Here is a 24,874-nt window from a genome sequence, read left to right as displayed (position 1 = left end):
GTTAGTATCTTGTCCAATATATCAACTTCATTTATTTAAATAGAAAGGTAGCTAACAAACTACATTTAGAAAACATTTCAGGAGTATAAATTAGTATATGTACTACAAAATAGTTTATAAACAGAATAAAAGCAGTGATTTAACCCTAGTCTTTCTTTGCAACTCCCAAATCCTTCATTTCCCAAAATGCATCGCGTTACTATGACTTTTGAACTCTGGATAAAAACAAGCCGATCAGCTGATGTAAAAGCAACAACATCTACAGGGGTCTGACACAGAACTGCTCAGCAAGCTTTCTTAACAACATTAGCTATATGTGGCAGTCGGCGGTACGGCGTTAGACAGTATACGTGTCCAGTTTTAGACTGTGTCGAGGCAGCAATTTAGTTATCCGCCGTCCGTCGGACTGGTAGCCACTGCTAGGTCAGTCGATTGAAAGGTTGTTTGTTTTTTCAGAAAGTGTTTTTCTTTGTGTTGGCCAGTGATAAGATAAATGTATTACTGAGTTTCAGAGAGTGTTTTTTGGACATTATGGCCAGCATATGCCGGGCTACCTTTAAATAGAAACTTGGCATACAACTGAGATACAACATTACCAAAACAAGACGAGGGATGCAGGGCAGCTAATGTTAGTGTTTTGCCAAAACAAAGTCATTACTGGTCTTAACAAGTGTGTTTGAAATTGCTACCTGATCTTGTTTACTACCTAATAATAAACAGTAATAAACTGAACATTATATAATACTTTGAATTGGCTTTTTGGAGAGTATAAAACAAAGGTAACATCACATCTGGTCATTTGCTTAACGTTGTGTTTTGCCACCTAGTTAATCCGACTAAACGTGGGGTGTCGTCCTGACCGGTCAGGTTTGAGATGAGTGGTCAAGGTCCAGCTGTAGATAAAGGAATGAACACAGTCCTAGGCTGTCAGGAGAGCTACGCCTGTGGGGGTTCAGACGAGGCTGCGTTTGAATGTGATGAATGCGGCAGCCTGCAGTGTGGCCGATGTGAACTGGAGCTCCATCGTCAGGAGCGGATGAGGAACCACGACCGGGTTCGGATTGCACCCGGCCATGTTCCTTTCTGTGACTCCTGCAAAGGTGACAGCAGCTGCCCTGTCAACGGTGGACGGCTCAGAGCGGTGGTACGCTGCCAGGGTTGCAAGATCAACCTGTGTTTGGACTGCCAGAAACGCACTCACAGTGGAGTCAACAAGAGGAAGCACCCTCTGACACCTTACCCCCCTGCCAAAGCTCCCCAGGACAACAGCGTGGCTGCCGGGGAGTCACAGATGGAGATCCTGAAAGCCGAGCTGGAGAAGGTGTTCAGCTTTATATTGGTGGACGAGAGGGAGGAGATGCAGGTAAATACTTGAAAGCATGTTTCAATCATTTGATCGCACCTAGCAGCAATGATTAGGATGTTTTGACAATGGGGCTGATCTTGTGTGGATTCTCAGGTGAAGGATGAGGACGACTTTGTGAGCAAGCTGGGCTGCGGGCAGGATGAGCTCCTCAAGGTGGTCTCCATCTTTGGAAACACTGGGGAGGGCAAGTCCCACACCCTGAACCATACATTTTTCCTTGGACGAGAAGTTTTCAAGACCTCACCCACCCAAGAGTCCTGCACCGTGGGTGTGTGGGCAGCCATGGACCCTGTGCATCGGGTGGTAGTCATCGACACAGAAGGACTGCTTGGAGCTGGTATGGGACAAACGATGGATTAGCTTAAAGGGACAGTTCTACCCAAAATCAAAACTATGTATGTTTCTTCTTACCTGTGGTGCTATTTACCAATCTAGATAGTTTTGGTGGGAGTTGTAGAGTTTTGGAGATATTGGCCGTAGAGATGTCTGCGTTCTCTTGAATATAATGGATCAAGATTACACTCAGCTTGAGCTGGTGCTCAAAAAAATTCATTTGAAAAACTCAACAGCAATGTCTCTTTCCAAAGAATCATGAAGACCATGGATGATCGTGTTACTCAAGATAATCTAAAGACCTTGTAGGAACTATTTCCTTTTCTACCAAACCAAAACCATCAGGGTATCCGCCAGAAAAGCAGTTTGGGGCAAAAACTCAGAGGAGCGGCTTGTCACTAAAATGAGTATAGCTGGTGTATAGCTAATTTGTATGCGGGTGTAGTGAGTGTACATGAAACTGCTCATAACAAGGTCTGTTGATTATCTTGAGTAACCAGGTCATCATTTCTGGAATGAGACATTGCTGTAGTGTTTTTAAAATGTTTTTCACAAGCCGAGTGCCATCTAGTTCCTTTATATTGGAGAGAAGGCAGACATCTCTTCGGCCGATATCTCCAACACTCGGCAACTCCCACGAAAACAATCTAGATTCATAAATAGCGCTACAGGTAAGAAGACAAATATGTCTCTTTGATTTTGGAGTCAACTGTCCCTTTTTAATACCATGAAACAAACAGGAGTAGGGAGACTACACATGTTTAACACTGCTATGTTTTCACTCATTAGGGGCAAATCAGGGTCAGCGAACACGCCTCCTCCTCAAAGTCCTGGCTATCTGTGATGTGGTCATCTACCGAACCCATGCTGACCGTCTCCATGACGATCTCTTCAAGTTTCTTGGTGATGCATCAGATGCCTACTTGAAGCATTTCACCAAGGAGCTGAAAGCGACTACCACCCGCTGTGGTCTAGACGTCCCGTTGTCAACTCTGGGCCCTGCTGTGATCATCTTCCATGAGACTGTCCACACCAAGTTACTCGGATCAGGTACGTGAGTCCCGCTCTTTTATACTCCGAGCTGTACTTTGTCGGCATTTGATGAACAAGACTGGCATAAGAATCTTCTCTGTCCTTCACTCTCTGTCTGTCTTTGTTTGCTCTCCTTCTCTAGACAAACCCTCGGAGTCGGTCGAGCGTTTTCTCCAGGAGCGTTTCAGGAAGCTGGGTCTGTTTCCTGAAGCGTTCAGCTCCATCCAGTACCGTGGAACTCGGACCTACAACCCCCCCACAGACTTCAGCAGTCTGCTGCACAGCCTGGAGCAGCAGCTGGACAACAACACCACCCGCTCGCCACGCTCTGCCAGCGTCATCTACAAGGCTCTGCAGGTAGGGACGCTTGATTGTAGGAAGAAGTGTGTATTATATACTCACGCGCCTGGATATTTTGTAATGTGACATATAAAAAGAAAACGTTTGCGTGTACACAACACAAATGTGTTTTTGTCAATATTTATAGCGAGCGTTATTGACTCTTCTGTCCCTCAGGCCCTGAGCGAGCGCTTCAGCGGAGAGATTGCAGACGAGCACATGGCCAGTAACTCGTTCTTTCCAGATGAGTACTTCACCTGCTCGAGCCTCTGCCTCAGTTGTGGGTACGTGTCTCTCTGATCACTGCAACCTTTTGCAGTTCAGTAGGAATTAGAATTAAGTGTCACTACAAAACACGTGCTTTAAACATCTATTTCTATACGGTTCACAAACAGGACTGCATAGTTTCACTCAATTAGTTAGAAAAAAAGAAAGTCAGATTAGTTTATTTATCGTGAGACTGCAAAAAAATTTGTATTCGCATTTGTCATTTTCCTCCGGTGGATCTATAAATGACAACATTGTAAATAAGATAATTAATAAATGAATAAGTAAATTTTTAAAATTTTGATTAATAATGTTTGGTAAAAGTCACCCTCAAAGAATATAAATCCAGGGAGAAAAAATGTATACCCAAATTATTTTATGGTATCGTTCTCAGTTGTGAAACAGAACGTGTACCCCTATAAACATTCCCCTGGGTGCTCTTAATGTCATCTATTACATCTTTCCTAATTCACTGTTAATGGAGCAGTTCCAGACTTTATTCTTTACGACATTGGGTCTTTAGCGTTCTGATTTTTGGATTTGGACGAGGGTTGTTCATGTTTACTAATATTTGCGGACTGTCTTAGACCAGAGGATTGGGCGTGTTTAAAATATCTCTAAAACATGTGGCCTTTGTCTCCTGACTTTCAGTTCAGGCTGTAAGAGAAGCATGAATCACCTCAAGGAAGGACTCGACCACGAAGCCAAACATCGCTGCCGCTACACTGCACAGTATGACAACCGCATCTACACTTGCAAAGTGAGTACAAGCCCAAAATGCCACACGTGTATATGTTGAAGTATGCCTGTTTGACGAGGTTCTGAGCGTCTGTGCTGAACTTCTCAGGCCTGCTATGAGGGAGGGAAGGAGGTAATAGTGGTTCCCAAAACGACGGCCTCGTCTGATTCACCGTGGTTTGGCTTGGCCATCTACGCCTGGTCTGGGTGAGTCCAGCTACCACAGAAACATTTGGAAGATTATTTGAAATGGCTGCATTGCAAGCGCAGTGCGATCAATCCATTTGCCCGTTCACATGAATCAGAACGTGCAAAGACAAAGCAGCGAAACAAACCAAGACCAAGAGGCAACACAATCTGTCCCCTTGAGATGTTCTTTTTTTTTTTGCCTTTGTCCAGGTATGTAATCGAGTGTCCCAACTGTGCAGTGATCTACAGAAGCAGGCAGTACTGGTATGGAAACCAGGACCCAGTGGAAACAGTGGTCAGAACAGAGATCCAGCACATCTGGCCTGGGGTAAGGCCGCAGTGGAACAGCCTGAATGAGATTTCTTCCTAAACCTAATAAACAAAGTTGCAAACCAAGATCTCAAAGGTTTTTCAGAGGCCAGTGGGTTGTATGTTGATGCCCAGGAAACTAATGCACACTGTGGTTTATGACCGTTTTTCATGTTAAAATTATGATCTTTAAGGATGCTTAGTCAAAAGTGCTGAGTAAAGACGTCTAAATGCCCAGAATGAATCAGCTGGTAAGGCTATGCTACTGCCTAAATGATTGTATTTCTGAAGGGCTGTACCGAGTATTTCAAAGCTTCATTCATATCTTTTACTTTCAAATTCTAAATCAACATTTGAATGCTGCGCAGCTGTCAGCTGGTGTATTCATTTGCATCTGTACTCTGTTCTTCTCCTCTTGCCTTCATTTCAGTCCGACGGTTTTTTGAAAGACAACAACAACGCCGCGCAGAGGTTGCTGGATGGAGTCAAATACATTTCTCAGTCAGTGTCTGAACTCAGCGTCAAGCCTGCCAAAGCAGTCACCTCCTGGCTCACCGACCAGATCGCTCCCACCTACTGGAAACCCAACTCTCTTATCCTGGTGGGTAACTAAAACCGCTCTTAAAACTAAAAGAAATGCACCCAGACTTAAACCTTTCTTCTCACACATGACAAACTCAGATCACTACATTGAAAGTCACTGCCAAGAGAAAATAAAGTACAATAAAGTCCATGTTGTTGCACATACAGTAGATGCCCATGCTGTTGTTTTACACACCTGTTAAACTTCATGGTGTTCCTTTTATGGACAGGATTTGATGGTGAATAAAACAACATCTTATACTCTATGGACTCATGTCTCATCCTCACTGTGTGTGTGTTGCAGAAATGTAATAAATGTGGGGTAGAGTTCCAGGCCAACGACACAAAGCACCACTGTCGCGCCTGTGGAGAAGGCTTCTGCGACTCCTGCTCCTTAAAAACCCGGCCGGTCCCGGAGAGGGGCTGGGGCCTCGCACCTGTCCGAGTCTGCGACGCATGTTTCCACAACAGAGGAATCCCGACTGGTAAATGCTTCTTAATGTTTAATGTTTGAATGGGTTTTCTGGATGTGATGTGTGATGTGTGCATCTTTCCCTGTTGCAGAGTTACTGGATGCTGCCTTGGAGGAGGAGGGAGGCACCCTGATAGCCAGGAAGGTTGGGGAGGCGGTCCAGAACACTTTAGGAGCAGTAGTCGGTGCCATCGACATACCTCTCGGTGAGCTTTTTATTTGTAAGGATGTCCTGGCCAAGACTGCAGCATAAAAAAGTTTCATATAAAAGAAAAAGCAACAGACTTCAAGCAAAACAGCAAGAAGTTAAAACAAACAGCATTCAAACAACAATAACACAAACAGTGAATCACATAAAACAATGACATTAGCAGAGTTCAGTAAGTATGCACGTAAGCAGTCCCTAATCGTCCATGCTTATAAGGTCATCTTATTTTAAGGTGTCTCTGTAGCTCACACCAAGATGAGGGTGCAAAACATACATGACTAAAACAATGCAGATAAAGATCACTCTATCCAGCTGTTGTTCATCAGTCATTATAACTCCTCCTCTCCTCTGCGTCCAGGCCTGGTGAAGGACGCAGCTCGCCCGACCTACTGGGTCCCAGATCAGGACATTCACTCCTGCAGCGAGTGCCAGAGGGAGTTCTCTCCGCGTCTCTCCATCCACCACTGCCGCGCCTGTGGCCAGGGAGTGTGTGGCGACTGCTCACAGGAGCGACGCGCCGTGCCCTCCCGTGGCTGGGACCACCCGGTGAGGGTCTGCAACGGCTGCAACCAAAAACCTGGGGAGCTCTAGCAGGACGAGGAGCGGGAGTCAGAGGAAGGGGGGATGGTTAAGGACGCCGTCCTCTGCAGAAAAAAAGACTGGAATTGACAACATTTGGCTAAAAGGCTTCAGTTCCCTTTTTGTCTCTTTTAGCGGCATTTCTTGGCTGCCATTAGACTGTCAGTGGCAGATTGGACTCCGTTTATTGTTTTTGAACGCCGCCCTCACGTTTCGTCAGTCCCTTAACGCTCTTTCACTTTAATATGCCTATATTTTACACTGTGAAGAATGTCAGTCAGAGTGAGACACAAATATCAAGGAGAGATAAAACAGCTCGACAGCGTTTTATGAATGAGCTTTGTACGTGCTTGCTTACTATTGAGTTCAGGTTAATCTCCATGTTCCCCTTTGATCCTTTGACAATCCCTCCCAGTGTGACTCACTAGTACTATTAGCACCTTCTGTAGTCTGGGGCTGCATGTGTGAACCGTTTAATATTAGAAGTACTGACTGAGCATCTTTTACTAATTCCAGGTGAAAAAATGTTATTCTGAGAATGTTTCTGCAGGAGCCCTGGATATAGCATACAGGGCTGGCTTCAGAGGAAATGAAGGAAAGCCTGAAAAGTGATCCACCACAATGAATTCTGGTCTTTTTGAATGGATCTACAGAAGTTGCCCTCGGCTTCAGCCCTGCAAGCTTTGGCTTCAGGAGGATTAGAACAAATCAGAAGCCAACGATGTACCGTAGCGCCGAGATGCATTCCAATTTATAGAATTACTTAACTTCTTACTTAATCCCTCGATACTTTGTGGTCGTTTGTGCATTTGAATGAGCAGATCATAACAGAACAGCCTTAATAATGCTGTCCACATTGTTTGAACTTAACTTAAAATATACATATATGGGGAAAAACGTTTACTTTAATAGGGATATTTTTTGAATGGCCAGGGTGTTTTTTTTAAAGTTTGAACTAATATGTGCTAACAACACACATGTGACTGCAGTGGGATGATAAACTGCAACAGGGATTGCTTTTATAGAGTGGCTGGCTCACAGTAGCAATATGGAACAGAAAATACTTGAAACCATCTTTGAGGCTGGCCCCTCAAAACAAGGAAAATTATTCTTAGTAAATCTTTTACTCTTTCAACTCAGGCTGTGTAGCTAGTTAGCTAGAAGCAACGTTTGGGACTGTACCGCACAATTGTCTGACGAATACATTATGAAGATGCAGTCAGGGCTCTCGACTGAACAAGTAGGTATTGCGAGGTCTGACTGTAGCGAGATTTGGTTTCAATTTCAACAAATAAGATGAAATAACAGTTTGACCTGAATCTGTGAAATATCTGATTACTGTCCCCGTCTCAGAGAGAAATGTTCAAGGAATACGAAATATCACAAGGAACAAATCAATAACTTTATGCTGATGTATGCTCATACAGTATGTATTAAACTGCAGAAACTCAGTCTCTCTGTGTGTTATTGAGGAGCAAATACAAAACAATAGATCACTGTGTTTTGTTTTTCTTAGAATAGAATCGTCATTCAACAATTAGAAAATGTGTTGATTTACAGTATAAACTGTCATCCTTCTCAATCATCCTTTTCAAATTCAGATCAGACACATCCTAAGATACATAGAAAATCAAAGTCAATCATGTCATAAGAGCACTTTTTCTTTTAAAGGTTACAGAAATCTTAACTTCAGTTATTGTAATGTATGTAGCACTTCTATTTCCTCTTGGCACAAACAAGTGGGTGAAAAAACAACATTCCCCTGAGGCTTCAATGTAACCCTTCACTGCATATTGGCCAAACCCATTCATTTATAAAATACCTATAGCTTTTGTTTTTTTATATGAATATAACTCCATCAATACATTTGGCAACAAAAAAAATTGCCCTTGTTTTAAGAAGGATTTGTGAGATGAAGCATTCTCAGTCTTTTCCTAAAAAGCCGGCCTGCTGCTCTCCTCCTTCCTGGTAGTCGGTGTTGTACGGGAAGTAGTAAAGGTCGTGTTTGACGGCCATGAGCAGGCCGGGGAGCCCCCTGCAGCCGCCCAGCTTGGAGGAGAAGACCACGCTCGGGATCAGGTCGTTTGCGGCCGGGTGGGGTGATGGGATAGTCCTTAATAGGTGGCCATCTTTTAGGCTCCATAACCTTGTGTAGCAATCCTGACCGACTAGGGAAGAAACAAGAGGAGGAAATGCAAAAAATGAGTTTGGTTTCCCAATCAGAGTTGGAAAGCACCGTGGGAGAGACAGACGTTTTCTCAAACTATCTCTGAAATACCACATCAGAGGCCATAGTGTGTAATCTGCAACGGGCTCAATCTAGAAGCTCGAAGACTTCCACTAAGTACGTCAGCGCATAGTAGATGTAAACCTGGCAATTCTTTGATTAACACAGTAATGAAAGTTCTGAAAGCCATATTGTTCCACAGTGCGTTGATAGAGCATGTGGTGTCTTCTCCTACCTGCCAACAAAAGCCCCTCCGGCTCATTGACGTGGATGGGAAGGTAGGCATGCTCATTATAGTGCCCTTTGAACTCCTGTACAGGCTTTGTCACACGCACATCCCACAGCTTAATCTGCACATAAATGAAGAAAACGCACAAAGTTAGCAACAATAGTATCCATGTGGGTTAATATGTGTGTAATAAGGATGCACAATATGGATTTTTTTCAGGCAATAACAGATTATTACCTGCTTCTTATGGACAATATCATAAGATAACTGATCATTTCTCAGTTTTGTATTTTTAAAAGAAGTTCATAACCTGTAGTTTATGCACACCTGAGGTTGGATAATTTAATATTCCATATGGACATCGCTGTGATTAACACAACATAAACAAAAAAACTGTTCTTCAAATGATCATTTCTTTCTAGTAAAGTACATAAAATAAATTCTAATTGCAATCAGGTTTGGCTCTCCTGTCGGCTGCGCTCGTTCTTCTTCTCTGTGTTTATTGGAAGATCGCAAACCAGCTTTAAAAAGGTGCATAACACCACCTACTATATCGAAGTGTGTAGATGCTGCTCGTGAGGTCAGTTATAGTAATTTTGCTTCGTATTATCAGCCGATATTAGATTATTAAAATATAGTATCCATCTCTTATCTGCTTTTTTCCATTTGGGTGATTAGCCTCATCTCAGGAACAAAACAAAGTTAACATACTCATTTAGAATGTTGTACCCAAAGTATGACCCACCATTAAAACATTTTAATCAAATTTGCAAGGCAATAACCTGACCTGGCCCAGCATGTCAGCAGCAAGCAGGTAGTTCTCATCCTGCAGGACGCGTACGGAGGTGATGGCTGACTCTTGATGGAAGCGGCTTGCCTTCCAGCTCTGATCCCTACGGCCGCGCTGCCGCAGGTCAATGCTGAAGATCTCTCCTGATCGGCAACCATTGAACAGCACAGGGTCCTAGGAAAGAAATGCCTGGTATTATGTCTTCTTGGCCTTTCTTTCCATCACTACATTGTCACACTTATTGAGAAATCCATACTGTAGCATGTTACCAGTGATCTCTAACATGCTTTAATCGCTTAGATGCAACAGTGGACTCACCCTCAGGGCAAACTGCTGAGCCAAGACGTCGCTGCCGGTGCTGTACGTCTGCGTTCGTCCCGTCTCCGCATCTTTTACTATCACCCTACGAGACAGGCCTGCCAACACATGCGAGAATACATAATTACTTTAGATTTATACGTTTGTGAAGAGGAAATGTGTGCCCAATCACTAAATACAATATTTGCAAGTAACAAGCTCTCTGTCTAGATCATTTTAATCTTCTAACACAATGTTGCTGTAGCTTTTCTTCGGCCCAAACTAAGTGAATATGATTTAAGAGGCAGTTTAACACCCCAAGTCTATAGCCAAGCAAAACAAACTCCACCTCTACAGAAGAAAGATATTGTGATCTGATTATGAATGTCATATTTGATCATGAGTTGCAAGACAAATAACAATGGCTGCACAGACCGGTGCTGAAGGTCTTGTCAAACTGGGGGTTGAGGCACCAAGCACAAGACCAGGCTGAGGATATCTTGAAGCTACACAGCATCCCGGGCTGGTCTGAAGGAGACAGAAGGATGGTAAATGGTTCAAATGGGGTCGTAAACAAACAACGCCCACATGAAATATGTCTTTAAATTATAGTAGCCTGAGAAGATTATATTCAGTTCAACCTGGGTTGGAGTTGCTGAAGAGGGAAGCAGGAAGTAAACTGACGCAGCCGGGGGTGTCCGCCGCTCCTACCAGACACAGCCTGACAGTCAGATCAGTCAAGGGGAATATACTGGCAGTGTGCAGAGCAGCACTTGAGTTTTAAGACATTTAGAATGACTAAGAGAAGAGCACTAGCTGAAGAAGGATACAAGACGTGGGAGTCTGGGTAGTTGACCGAGGCCCAGCAGATGGAGTTCACCTGAAATGCATTTAGCCAAACCTTTAGCTTATTTCAATATAATATACAAGGATTCCTTAAAATGTAGAGAAGAACTTGGATACACAATCAGAGTCACTGCTCCTGTGAAGCGCTCCCACCTTGCGGTTTGTGAAGTAGAGGTTGTCGCACATTTCCACGGACAGAGATCCCCGGCTGCTGCTGCTGAAGTTCATGATGCCGTACTTGCAGCCTCCGTGTGACACGTCATTGACTGTGAACACTCGCTCACATGCAGAGTCCCCCTGATGAAGACGAGGAAGAAAAGGGGAGGGTTGAGTTCAATGAGGATGTGCAGACCCGTAAGTACGATAGGAAAACATATTCTAAGGATTTTTCCAATTCTAAATTAAGCAGAAAATGTGTTTCTATTATGACTGCGATATTAGGCATCATGTTTCAAGTGTAATTGTGTGTGTTCTCACCACTATGAGTCTGAAGTTGTCAGTGTTGGGGTTGCTGTTGTCCGTGCTCTGGATCTCTAGTTTGTGGCGTCTCATTCCACTGACCTTCACCTCATGCACCAGCCTGGAGACACACAGTAACCACGTTAACACCGACCGACTGGAACCATCTGCAGACAATCCACTTAACCAAAATCATTAACTCATTTGCTCCCTGCGATCTGACATTATCTGTGTTAGAGCTGCAACAATTAGTCGTCTAATCGATTAGTCCATCAACAGAAAAATATTATAACTATTTTGATAATCGATTAATTGTTAAATTAATTGTTTTTCATGCAAAGATGGCAGAAAATGCTGTTTTTAGACTCTCAAATATGGACATGTCCTGCTTTTCTTTGCTTTTATATCATATTAACCTGAATATCTTTGGGTTTTGGACTGACAAATGAGACATTTAAAGACATCACTCTGCACTTTGAGAAACCAGGATTTTTCACAATTATCTGACATTCTATAGGCCAAACGAGTAAACGATTAATCTAGGAAATAAATAGCAGATTAATCGAAAATTGAAATAATGGTTAGTTGCAGCTCTAGTCAGTGTATTTATAGAAATGTGTGGCAAAAGCATAAATATAAATAATTTTGGTTACAACTATGTCAATTTAATTCATATAATTGAAACCGTCATGCAGTACAATATTCTGACTACATCCGAGCATGTTTCTTTTTCTGAATGTTTTGAATGAAAAATGATGAGTGTGCGGTGTGATACAGTACCTGCAATAAGAGTTCTCAGGTAACATGCCAAGGTGTCTTTTCTGCAGCAGCAGCGAAGTGTTCAGTCCTGTTCTTGGTGCTTTCTATGAAGAAGATAACACATGTCCCATTATTTAACCCAAGCATGTGGTGAAGAATTATCACCGAAGCTTTAAGCACAAGAATCAAAAATCATAACACTAAAATCTAGAGGATAGACATAATTTCCTCCACAACAGACTTACTTTTCTAGGCTTTTCATCCTCCGCCAGCATCTTATTCTCTCTTTCTCTCTTTCTTTCTCCTGCAACTGCTCTCTGGTCAGCGGGTTACAGTTGTTGTGTCCGGGCAACAGGCGGAAGTAACGATTTTTCTCCGAGTCAAAATAGAAACCAGGCAGATCTGGCAACAGAACCGGGTGGTAATATTAAGCATGGACTCCTTTTGTACTTGCTATTAAAGTTACACCCCTGATTAAGTAGCATACAGTAGGAGTAACATTTTTTTAAGATAAGAGAGAGAAACACTATTGTCATCCATTTATATACAATGCTGTAAAAGGAACAACATTGTGTTTCCCTGGTCGTGGTTGCAAACAACAAGATACAAAAAAAGATTCTAACATGTGGTGCAATAATAGAGAAGTATAGATATATGTAGTGTAAATAAATGTAAACAGTGAAGGCAGTTTAATATTTCCCAAGTATATTTATTTAGTATGGAGTAGTCTAGATAAAGGTAGAACGTTGTCACATGCTTGTGTGTGTGTGTGTGTGTGTGTGTGTGTGTGTGTGTGTGTGTGTGTGTGTGTGTGTGTGTGTGTGTGTGTATAAAGACGGCAATACAATACTCTTGTATTGTAAGGATTTTGTGTTTCTTTTTTTTTTGCTTACTGCCACTAACAAGTGCTGTGTTATGGGTCATGAATGAACACCAAATAACTTATGTTTGTTCAATTATGCAGAGGGTTGGTGTGTGGTACTGACCTGGTGCAGCACTGCTGGTCTTAGAGGAGGAAGATGAGGGTGAGGGGGGAGATGAAGATGAAGAGGAAGAGACGGGCTGGTTTTCATATCTTCTCTGAGGTGCTCTAAATGATGGCCCTGCATCATTATGTCCAGACCTGTGAACACAACACCACTTGTCCCTTACTGACGTTACAAAACACTGCCTGTGCTGGAAAAGTACTGATTTAGACACATATCACGTTCTTTAATCTAAACTATGCGTCATTATTTCCTTTAACATACCACTGTTCGTCCTGTGTTGCCCTTTGCCGGTTGCCTCTGTACCAGCCATTGCGTTGACCAGCACCTCGTCGCCTGTGAGGTCGCTGCCCTTCTCGCCAGTTCCACTTCCTCATCCCTGCTTTCTATGTCCAAAAGTAAGAATCCTTACGCCACGCTGTCGTTCATCACCTTCTGCGTGTACGAGTGTGTAAGGCTAGTTGATGTAGCATGTTTACTTGTTAGCTAAGTTAGCAAGTTGTAGACATTAGCATTTTTGAGCTAACCTCGACTGCACATCTTTCTCGACACTTTTATAGTAATTCTTGACACTAAACATCAGTAAACGTAAGGACGCTTTTAATATGTTTATAAACACGCTTTCCTGTGAAGGTAAACAGTCTTTATTTTCTTATTAAACTGTTACAGTTTTAACACCTCATGAGCTAACTGGCTAATTGCTGTACATTGAGTTCCTGCCATGTTGTCCCGCCTCCAAATGCCATTCATTGGCTCGTCGCTAACAATAGTGGCTGACGTTGCAGGCATTCATTGGTTGTTTTCTTTATGAACGTTTCAGCCACGCACCAGAATAATAATGTCGCAATTTGTTTTATTTCATTTGATTGACGGACGATAGACAGTTAACATATTCTAAAGTACTAACACACAATGTGTACTCTCCAAACTCGGTGCATTTCCGAGTTTTTTATCCCCAAACAATTCGAGTGACGTAAATATAAATGTCCGTTTGATTATTGTCCACACAGACATCCAAACCCCCAACCAAACCAAAACTATAGAGGACATCATGACAGAGCTCATGATGTTTCACCCTTATTTCTGATTGTGATGTTTTCATTAAAAATAAAGACAAATGCATTTTATTCCATGAAATGATTACTACAATGAGGACTCGGACATTGATGTTGACAGATTTCTCTGAGGCCACGCCTAATGTCTTGATGCTGGTGTTGTATTGGTAGGGAGCACACAGTGCCCAGGACCGCATTGGCTGTTGTGTTTTTTTCACAAGGGTCCCAAACTATACCGAGATTTGGAATATTACGTTACAGACCTGCAGGAAAAATGGCGACTGCCATTCATAATCCTCTAAAATCGTAAGTACATTTCAGTTAAAAAAAAATAAAATGTCTGTATAGTTTGATTGCAGGTAGTGACTACTCTATATAAGGTTAAACACGCGTTTGAATAGGAAACCACACAATTAACACTTTCGCCATGTAGGCTACTTGGACAGTCTCCGTGTGTTATCTGCAGGTACCGTTGCCTACTTGCTGTGTTGTGTAATATACAAGCATGCACTCGTACACAATCTGCAGAGAAACATCTCCAACCCGCGCGTACATGTCCATACTCTTCCTCTGTCTCGTGCAGTTGGTTTACTTGGACAAAAAGTTGTCATCGTCCACATTCTGCTTTAGGATTACGGTTGACAGAAGTTTGCATGCAGGGCTTCTTTGTCAGTGCTAGACGGATGAATTTGCATAGATAATTTCATGCAATTAAATGTCACAAAGCGCATATTGAGAGGGCGACTCGATCGCCGCGCGGCTCAGGCTTTTGCTGCGAATGTCAAATGCATGTAAACAATGGATAGCGGATTATAATATGTTATTATACAGTATTGACCTCCTTTCATGCATGAAAAAAAACCGCTGCAATGTATTACAGATTTAGGGTGCGTGTATTTTCCCTGAAGTTAGATTTTAGAACTGATCAGTACTAGTATCTGATCTTGGTAATCGGCACATTACCATTTTCTGATTGGTTGAATTTAGCAGCATTTATTATGCTATCTTTGAAAAATATGCAAAAATGGCCTAAAATTGATTTTTTAAAAACCTTATTCCACACTACATTTTCAGTGGAATATGAATTAGTTAAGTATTTGTAACCAATAAGATAGACCCCCTCATGTCTGCCCTGCTTTAAGTGCACCTATAACTTTCAGTTTAGTCTATATTACTGAATGTATGTCTGTCTTCCTGCTGGCTGTCAGCAGATGTTTAGCACTGGTCATGTGGAATGTGCAGACAGTTAGACAGTTATCCCATAATCTGTTGAACAAGAGGTGATGTCATTTTGTTCTGATAGTTTGGATAAGTGTAGCAAATACTTTGTAATAATATGGAAGTATAAATAAATCTTTTTAACCATATAATATGTTTTACAGAACCATTAATGTGCTAAATATAATTTCCTGTATTCATATTTAGAGGAAAGGAAAGCAAGATGGAATATTTCCCAAGTCAAGATATGCTCTTGTTTTGTAGATCTCTTTGTTGACATCCTACTGTACCAGCACTTGCAAAAAAGGTTTTAAACTGCTGTATTCTACTGAAACAGATTAGGCTGTAGAGAATGTAGATATATGGGTGTTGTGTGTGTGTGTCTGCAGTTGATCAGAACAGCAGATTAGGAGCGTCCCAGTATTCTTCTGGGTCCATCTGTAGAGAGAGGCAGAGGTACATGTAAAGACAGACAGACGGATGGAGGAAGGGAAACCCCATCTGCCCTTCATATATGGCAGGACTCTCTTAGACAGACCCCCCTTCTACCCTATCCAATATCTGTAAAAGGGTAAACAAAGTGTGTGTGTGTGTGTGTGTGTGTGTGTGTGTGTGTGTGTGTGTGTGTGTGTGTGTGTGTGTGTGTAGGTTGGAGGCAGGACTCAAGCACATACCATAAAACAAGAGAAAACTGTCGTGTAGGAGTGGAAGAGCTAATATCAAGTAACATGTGAGTTATTACCATGGGAAATAATGTTGTGGTGTAGTTTTCAGGCAGTTGTTTGAGTCCACTGTCAATAAGGACGTGATAATAATCTTACCCGCTCTGAAAGATGAATTAAACCATCAGCAGCTTGCAGTAAATACGTGTGGCATGTTTAGACGTGCATATTTGCTTGATTTATTTAAACTCTTTCTTTCTTTTTTTACTAAGACCTCTTTGTGATTGTGGCCGTGTGGGATGGGTCTTAATGAAGAGCTGAAACGAGAAGTATTCTAACGAGCGATGTAATTCATATGCAGAGATGTGTCTATGTGCATGTCATGTGTCCTTTTACCCTCTTTTTTATCTTTAGGTTTGGATTTGTAATGAGCTCAGGTGGAAGGTTGGTTTTGGCTGTGTTTGCATAACGATTGAGAGGATGTGGGCTGAGATTTAGGGAAATGAAAAGGAGGTGGTGGTGGTGTGTAGGTCAACTTGTAGGGTTGTGTTTTTATTATGTGTGTTTGTTGCATGAGTAGGCGGTTGTATAGCTGCGCCCCTCCCCCAATTTGCGTGAGAGGGAGCATGAGTGAGTGATGGAGGTTTGGAGGAAGGGGGGGGGCTTGTCTGTCTGGCTGCATTTACTGCATACATTTATACTACACCCTCAGCACAGGGGCGAACTCTGGCCTTTGTCTATCTGAGCCCGGGGAATGGGAATGTCCGGGAATGGTTTCCAGGCATGGGGAATTAAATGCCTAGGAACATTTTTTTTTATAGAAAGCTCCATGCAGTGATCAATCGCTTTCTTTCCCCCCCCCCCTATTCTGCACATGGAACTGGCACATGTTCCTCTCTTTATGTTTTTTTTGTATGCATGAGTGAGATTCTACAGACGAGAGTGCAGAGATGAGATATGAATGTAGGTTATTCTCCACATAGAAAACAGCATCTGAATCAGGGTTTCCCCTTTGCAACACCCTTTCCTTTCCTCTCGTCTCTGCCCCCCCCCCCTCTCTCTGCACACTGCACCTTTCCCTTTCATTCCCTTTGTGCATCTGTTTGCGCACGGACAAGCGTGTGTGTGTTTGTGTGTGTGTGAGTGCGCCCGTGCGTACACACATCCGCGTGTTTGAGAGAAAATGAGTGTGACAGGGTTTGAAAGGGAACACGTGTGCCCGGGGACATATCGGACCCCTCCTCTTCCCTCCCATTCTGCGTCCTTGGCTCCTCCTCATCCTCCTCCTCTCCATCTCCCTCCTCTCTGTTTCACCCCGCTGCTCGGCCTACAAAGTGCCACAAAGACGCCTATCAGTGCCCGCATGCTGTTGCCCTGCCCTTCACTTCCTTTGGGGGCCTCTTACTGTACCTATCTAAAAGCAGACTTCCTCCCGGCCTCACTATCTTTTGCTTAATTTAAACCCCCCATCATCCCCTGACACTACTAGTTGTGTTTAAAATGTTCCGTTGAGACAATGTATGTACGCTCTGTGCAGATCTGAAAGCTTTATTAGAAAGTTGTGTCTGATTTTTAAAGAGGCTAAAGAGTTACAGTTTCCCATTTCTTCTGACTCAGTGAGCTGAATGAGGTCAAACAAACAAGTGCAAACAATGTTTGAACAGTTCATGCTGAGAAATGTTGTGCCTGTAAAGTCATACAGGCTATTATCAGCTCATCAGTTTTCTATATTTAAAATGACTATATGTTAAAGGCACAGTGTATTTTGTACAATATTATATGCAGTAAATGTGATTTACTGCAAGTATACAGTGTAAAAACACGATCACGTACAAAAATACAATCAATATTGTGCAACTTTAGTGATGGTTTAGTTACCACCTAATACAATATCTTATACTAGTACTACACCATAACTGCTACTACAATATTACAATTAAATAATATGAATCAAAGGTTATCTCAAAATTTGACAAAGAAATCTTAACTAAAGCACCACTTACTAGCTTTTTCCAGAGCTTTCTACTGCATCTTGTGGTCATCGAGATCAGAATATTCTAAATGATATAGCGTGTATCTAAAACCAGAGTTTGTGAAGTATTTAATCAGAAGACATGAAAACAATAACAGTAAAATATATAAAGTGAATGGTCTGTGTGTGTCAAAGAGAATCCCAAACTGTTTTTCTTTTTGTGAAAGACAGATACTGATGAACCACTGTTATTAAGTGTAAAGTTCTTCTCTCATGAATCCATATAATAGTTTCAACCGAAGATATAAATCATTGCGTTTCCTTCAAATGTCAAATTAACTGCTAATAATTACAGAGCCAGAGCAATATTTCACACACACCTGCCACACACACACACACACACACACACACACACACACACACACACACACACACACACACACACACACACACACACACACACTCACAACACTCCAACTAAAAGCAAGGTCAGACCTTTAAATGTAATTAGGGGTTTCAGTTTGTGGAATGAAATCCAACGTAAAACCTTTAGAAGATCACAATGCAGAGACTGATGTTAGTATTTCACTTTAATGTTGCTTTGATTTTCCGAGATGGAACACCTGAAAGTCTCACACATTTAATTATCTTTCTCATTATAATAACAACACGTGAAACAAAACATGTTTTTGATCTTACAATTTCGTATCTGCCGCCTCTGCTTGTCTCTGGTGGATGCTATAACCTCAGCCATCAGCCGAGATGCTGCTTCAGAGCTCATTAAAATGATTGACAAAGGTGTGATAGTCAACTGAGACAAGACTGACAAAACACCTCCAGCCTCAAGCAAAATTTGTGTTTTTGTTTTTAAACTTTAAACCAATAAAGAAAAACAACAATTGTTTTTATCTTTAATTAATCTGCATCTGAGTATTTTCATTGATTTCTGAAATGTCAAAAAACTGGGAAAATGTCCAACATGATGTGTTGAAACGGCCTACTATCATATTTGATTAATAAAACATTACAAAGCTCACAGTTGAGAAGCAGTGAGTGTTTGGCATTTTTGTCTTAAAAAATGTTATCGAAAAGTGTTTCAGTTTTAATTTTGTTGATTGACAAATCAAATAATCGACTAATTGTTTCAGCCCTAGAATAAAGTATTATAAGTACATCTTGTACACCTGAGATGTGTCACCTGTCGAAACCATACACTGTAAATAAGAAGTGGACGTAGCCAGCGTGACATCACTCATTTTTGTTTGTGGACTACCGTTTTAATGCCTCGAGTTTGGCATTTGCGCGTCATCATCTTGGTTTTTGGTGCCAGAAATTACCATATTTATCGTCTATTTCACTCTAAATGAGACCATTGTTGTTGTCGCTAGTTTCTGGACTAACCCCCTCCACTTAAATCAGCAGGTAACAAGCAAGACACGAGAGCTTGGCTCGAGTCTTGGAGAGTTAAAAGCATTTATTTGCCGACAAATAGCCTAAACTGTACACACGTTGCACTGCTACACTCACATAACTATAAAACGTTACTGCTGACTTCATACTCACCCTCTCTCTCTCTCTCTCTCTCTCTCTCTCTCTCTCTCTCTCTCTCTCTCTCTCTCTCTCTCTCTCTCTCTCTCTCTCTCTCTCTCTCTCCCTGAAATCAAGTGAGAAGTAGGGTCATTTTCTAATAGACTATACAATCTGTTTTAAACAGTCTGTGTTCGAAACAGGAGTGTAGAGAAATGAACTCAAATGCAGAGAGAAGTATGGCAGAGATTTATTATGCCACTGATGAGTTTCAGTGATTAATTATTCTATTTAGAAAGGAGAGAGAGAGAACGTGCTTTGAGCAATACATAACAGGAAGAAAAAATGTGGCAGATAGGAGTAAGATTGATGAAGAGGAATGACATCAGACATCCAAACAGTAAGTCTGATTAATAGTGCTAAGGATGAATTTGAATTCTTTTAATGTCTATAAGCTCTACCTCTATTTTACCTAGGAACATTGAAAAGACTGACCATCACACACAAAGCTCCTCTGTGCTAGTATGGGAACAATTCAGACAATCACAGTGGTATACACACACACACACACACACAACACACACACAAACACACACACACACACACACACACACACACACACACACACACACACACACACACGCACACAGCAACTGCAGATTCCATCAGTATCCAGGAAGCTGTTGACCAAGAGGAATGTGCTCCCCGACATGCAAAACTCTACTTACATAAGCTTCATCACTCGGATCAGCCATACAGTGGACTAATGGGTACAAACGGTACAGTAGAATCTCTGATGGTTGAATCTGGTCCGGGGGTTGGGCGAGGCATATAGACACACACACACACACACACACACACACACACACACATGTCTCTTTACTCTCACTTAGCCAAACACATGAACACACCTCTCAGACAAATGCAAAAGCAGTCAAAAGAGCAGGCAGTAACGCTTGCTTATGTAAGAGTTTATGAAGTCGCCCGGGGACGTTACACAGACGCTTTGTAGCTGGAAATGGGACAGAAATATATATGGGATGACAGGGGGAGGAAGAGAGGGGAAGAAAAGTTGGGAAGACAGATGCCTGTAGGTACACACACATACACACACACACACACACACACACACACACACACACACACACACACACACACACACACTTCAACTCAGGCAACAAATAGTGAAAGCAGAGATAACGCTTCACCTCTGGGAATGTGAGTTATGTGACAGGAAGTGTCTTCTGGACATTTAGATTTGACTTGATCGCTGCGGCTGCTGGTTCGTCATACTGTAAAAAGCATGTGTTGCCAAAAACACCAGCTGCCTTCCCCGTTTCTGTTGGTCTCCTGGCACAAACCTCAGCCAGCAAATGCCACATGTGTTGAAGAGCAGACATTATACATTCACGGTGGCACTGAAGGTACACACAGGGCCTCTATAGAGGTTTTATGCTTTTGCATGTTTGCTGTGCTGCTGTAAAAACAACAATTAGTCTTTTTTATGGGGTTGCGTGACTGTTTGTTAGCCAGTAGCAGTGATTTCCTGGAATCTCCAACTGGTTGCCTAGATAGATAGATTCTATCAGCATATTTTAGAGTCATTATCATCGCTTCAAAGGGATCATTTATTCAGATTAAAGGAAGTCGTGATTTCACTTTTTTAAGCTTAATAAATAATTAAAATAATATATAATAACACATGATACATAAATAAATATTCTCCCTTAAGAAGAGACAATACACGTTGTTTGCTCTCTATATACAGTATATTTGTTGCCTTATTCATAATTTTTGTTTAACCCTGTATTTAATTCACATACAACTAAACTAATTTCTCATTACGATTACGGTCGCAGTTTTGAACACGTGGTTAACGGTTAATGGTTAAGTGTTCACTTTAAAATAAATGGTTTGTCTTAAAAAAAAAGTAAATAAGTTTGTTATGTTATTTTGTTAAGCGGAAACAGATATTTGTTCAACTCTCCCCCCCCCCCCCTTAGCGTTTCCAAATTGAATCACTTTTTGTTTTCCTCAGAGCCACCAACAACACAGCACACACTTGTTTCCAAACGAACTGCGCAACAGAGACGGTGATAACACACTTTCTGTCCGTTGACTTTCATATGAACAAGAAGATCGATCTAATTGTTCATATATCGTTAACAACATGGCTACTGCTAGCGGCCTGTCTAACAGTTACTGTCCAAAGCAAGAAATGGCCATAAGGATCCCAAAGAACTAAAAACCCTGATCTCAGTGCTTTGATAGAGGCAGAGTAAAACACCTGGTAGTATTAATGAGTAGGCAGGTTTTCTTACGTACTGATCTAGCGTAGTGGAAAGAACGTTCTTTGTCATCAGGGCTCTTTTGCTGGTTAGTTTCCACACTTAACATTAATCCGGTTGTTTCGCTACTGTAAGCTATTTGGTTGAGTTGTAAGCTATCTTGATGGAAATGCTCTCTGGTAGGCAGGGATGTAGTGTTTATGTCTAGGGCTTGCCACCCGGAGACAGCGAGGCTTTTAAGGAACCAATCAAACGGCGATGGTGTCATTATTCGACATCCTTTACATTGTGCAATCAACATAATGATAAGTTAAAGCAAAATGTTTTATCTATTGCCACTTTAAAGGCAGTCATGATTTGACTTAAGAGCATGTTCAATATATAAATGTTCTCCCTCAGGGAGGAAAGTTCAATTTTTTTCTCTTTATATTATACTTTTGTTGCCTTACTTACATTTTCACTTCCTCTTTTTTCAACCACAAATCAAACCTTCTCCATACCTGTCTCCTCCTCTGAGCTCTCCCCCTTGTTCACTGCTGCTCTCTCCCAACCTCTCCCCCTTCTCCCTCCCCCATCCTATTCCTCCATCCACCCTCTGCTCCCTCCACCTCCAAACACTGCACATCTTTGTGAGATTCAGTGCGACCAGAGTGCTGGTCTTTGTCCAGCTTGGAATTCTTTACATATCTGTGCTCGGCCAGTGAGACAGACGGGGTGACGGGCAGGCAGATAGACATGTATGCACATAAACAGAGGGCCAGACAAGATCCTGCTGCCTTCGGTATATCCGCAGCAGCAAGAGATACTAGTGCCATTGTTCGTATTTTTTTCAACCTTCATTTCAAAATGATAATGACAATATAGGAGAGACTAACTAATTCTCCTTTATGACTGTCTCATTTAGTAAACTAGACAGTAAACTGTACACAAAGATGGTTGACTTGTTTGGTCCACAGCCCCTGGAGCTGAGCCATGTGTGCCCCTGCTGGCTAAGGATCAGACCCCATTAGAACTATCTTTCCTGTATCTTCCTCTCTGGATTTCAGCTCTGTAATTAAATAAACAATTACCTACTCAAGGAGGATTTTTTATTTTTGGCAAATGTGAGTTAATCTTGTTATTCTTTCTATCTCTGATGATCTTAGCTGCCGAAATCTCCTATCGAGACTGAGACAGTGGAGGTTATTGATGGCTCTCATCCTGATTTATACCCTCTATACCCTCTTTTCGGTCGATTTTGTGTCTGTCTGTCTGTCTGTCTGTCTGTCTGTCTGTCTGTCTGTGTGTGTGTGTGTGTTCGTCCATCTGCTGTGTGGAATTCGATCCGGCACTCTCACTTATCTATCAACTTGACAGGATGAAACATTTCTTCTTATTCTTAGGGTTCATCCTGCCGGCCCTCATTGTGTATAAATGTTTGGTTTTTTTAGCTTGATGCTTCGTCTGATTTCTGCAGCAAATCTAGACTTTACACAACAAACGGAGCCAAAATGCGAAGAGAAGTCTGGCCGTGTTATATTAAGCTAAATTGAACCAGGACTGAACAGGAACGCTCATACTTGCAGACCACCAAATCATCAGATGCCCAGCACATATTATTGCCTTTTAGCATTTAGCTGATAGGACTTCAAGAGCACTGATGACTCAGCTCACAGAAAGCAGAAATCGAAGCAGCATGCTCCAAATAGCTTAGATCAATGGCAGAAATAGGACTATAATGTTACTTACGGGTAACTTGAGTCAGATGTTGAATGAATGGCACAGTTAATTTAGAAGTAAAGAATAAAGAGCCTTCTTATCTTTCTATCTGACTGATAACCTACCACGTTCTCTGTCTGTCTGTCTGTCTGTCTGTGTTCAGGCTTGGTGACCAGTTCTATAGGGAGGCTATCGAACACTGTCGCAGCTACAATGCCCGTCTCTGTGCCGAACGCAGCGTGCGCATGCCCTTCCTGGACTCGCAAACTGGTGTGGCGCAGAACAACTGCTACATCTGGATGGAAAAGTGCCAGCGCCAGCCAGGTGGGAAACATCATCTGACCCATTGAACAAAATCATTCTCCTGATTTTTAATATATAAACATTTTAAATGCTGTAGATCTTGTTTTTATTACTATTTCGACTTTTATTCAAGGATTAGTTTGACATTTGGGGGAATATGCTTATCGCTTTCTGGCAGAGAGTTTGATAAAAAGATGGATACCGCTCTCATGTCTGTACACTAAATATGTAGCTACAGCCAGCAGCTAGTTAGCTTAGCTTAGCTTAGCACAAAGACTAGGAACAGAGGGAAACAGCTAGCCTGGCTCTGTCCAAAGTAATAGAAATATGCTTGCTTAATAAATACAAAAACAGAACACTACAGTAAAACATGTAAAGTTGTAGTTTTATGTGGTGGGGTTGTGTGACAGACTATTTCTAGGAATTTTCTGGATTTTCTTGGGAGACTTCACCAGGCAACCAACGTAGAAGTCCTTGTAAAACATCTAATGTGTAAACCAGTGAGCTTAGAGGTGCAAGTTGGCAGATTTAGTTACTTTTAGACGGAGCCAGGCTAGCTGTTTCCCCCTGTTTCCAGTCTTTATGCTAAGCTAGGCTAACTAGCTTCTGGCTGTAGACTATACTGAAAGCACAAAGGGTGGTATCAATCTTCGCATCTAACTCTCAGCAGGAAAGCTAATACGCAGAAATATGGATGGGAAGAAAGGATTTCATTTATTAGATATGATCTCCTCCTTCAATAAAAAAAAAATCAAGTCAACCCCTCTTTTGTATATTATATGTGTTATCAGTTGCTGATTTATCCTGAGACAGAATGCCCATCTGGGTCGTCTGCACAACCAGAGGCAACAATCTGCTCTTTACCGAGAACTGGATACAAATAGCCTGTTCTCCATCTCGTATGCAAAGCCCTTCAGGCCACACCCTATACTTTGTGGCAGACCTAACTCACATTATATGCATTTATTCTGGGTTTATCCCCCCCCCCCCCCCTCTCTTTTTTTTCTCTGCTCATGCTGATAGAAAAACAAGACTTATATCCCTTCTACTAAACTAATGGTGAAATATGATTATACAAATTATTTTATTCAAGAGCAAAAATTCTGCTTTGTTGAAAAAGTGACAAAGCAAAAGTATTAAAGCA

At 41.8% G+C, this 24,874-nt stretch overlaps 3 protein-coding genes across 8 annotated transcripts in view; 2 read left to right on the top strand and 1 right to left on the bottom strand.

The window, feature by feature from the left end:
- The first annotated feature begins 236 nt into the window (after positions 1 to 236).
- Positions 237 to 7,865, top strand: zfyve1 (zinc finger, FYVE domain containing 1). Of its 3 annotated transcripts, none has more exons than XM_029425648.1 (13): positions 237 to 423; positions 868 to 1,363; positions 1,460 to 1,703; positions 2,489 to 2,749; positions 2,874 to 3,088; positions 3,248 to 3,354; positions 3,989 to 4,097; positions 4,185 to 4,282; positions 4,475 to 4,592; positions 5,004 to 5,174; positions 5,460 to 5,640; positions 5,720 to 5,833; positions 6,194 to 7,865. In XM_029425648.1, the coding sequence occupies exons 2-13, from the start codon at positions 875 to 877 to the stop codon at positions 6,424 to 6,426; spliced, it is 2,340 nt and encodes a 779-aa protein (XP_029281508.1). In that variant the 5' UTR covers positions 237 to 423; positions 868 to 874; the 3' UTR covers positions 6,427 to 7,865. The 3 variants fall into 3 exon arrangements, with proteins under 3 accessions (XP_029281508.1, XP_029281507.1, XP_029281505.1); XM_029425647.1 differs by having other exon boundaries at positions 828 to 1,363; XM_029425645.1 differs by having other exon boundaries at positions 237 to 1,363.
- Positions 7,798 to 13,785, bottom strand: wdr21 (WD repeat domain 21). The gene is given in 14 exon segments (XM_029425649.1): positions 7,798 to 8,582; positions 8,877 to 8,991; positions 9,658 to 9,834; positions 9,979 to 10,076; positions 10,393 to 10,485; positions 10,599 to 10,678; positions 10,788 to 10,837; positions 10,957 to 11,100; positions 11,281 to 11,383; positions 12,043 to 12,125; positions 12,267 to 12,304; positions 12,307 to 12,423; positions 13,008 to 13,144; positions 13,272 to 13,785. Coding segments are annotated over 14 exon segments (1,593 nt in total). The 5' UTR covers positions 13,385 to 13,785; the 3' UTR covers positions 7,798 to 8,337.
- dpf3 (double PHD fingers 3) overlaps positions 13,288 to 24,874 on the top strand; it is a 25,291-nt gene continuing 13,704 nt past the window's right edge. For 2 of the 4 annotated variants that reach the window (XM_029425652.1, XM_029425650.1), the window contains exons 1-3: positions 13,300 to 13,405; positions 14,234 to 14,368; positions 23,591 to 23,751. In XM_029425652.1, coding sequence (XP_029281512.1) covers positions 14,337 to 14,368; positions 23,591 to 23,751 — 193 coding nt within the window. In that variant the 5' untranslated portion in view covers positions 13,300 to 13,405; positions 14,234 to 14,336. Of the gene's footprint in view, positions 13,406 to 14,233; positions 14,369 to 15,928; positions 16,011 to 23,590; positions 23,752 to 24,874 lie in introns of those variants that run through there. The other 2 variants (XM_029425651.1, XM_029425653.1) reach the window with 2 other exon arrangements.

This window comes from Cottoperca gobio, chromosome 24 (assembly GCF_900634415.1).
Source record: "Cottoperca gobio chromosome 24, fCotGob3.1, whole genome shotgun sequence".
NCBI classification, from domain to species: Eukaryota; Metazoa; Chordata; class Actinopteri; order Perciformes; family Bovichtidae; genus Cottoperca; species Cottoperca gobio.
Note: the sequence above shows the minus strand (reverse complement) of the source record. Positions and strands in the feature narration are given on the sequence as shown.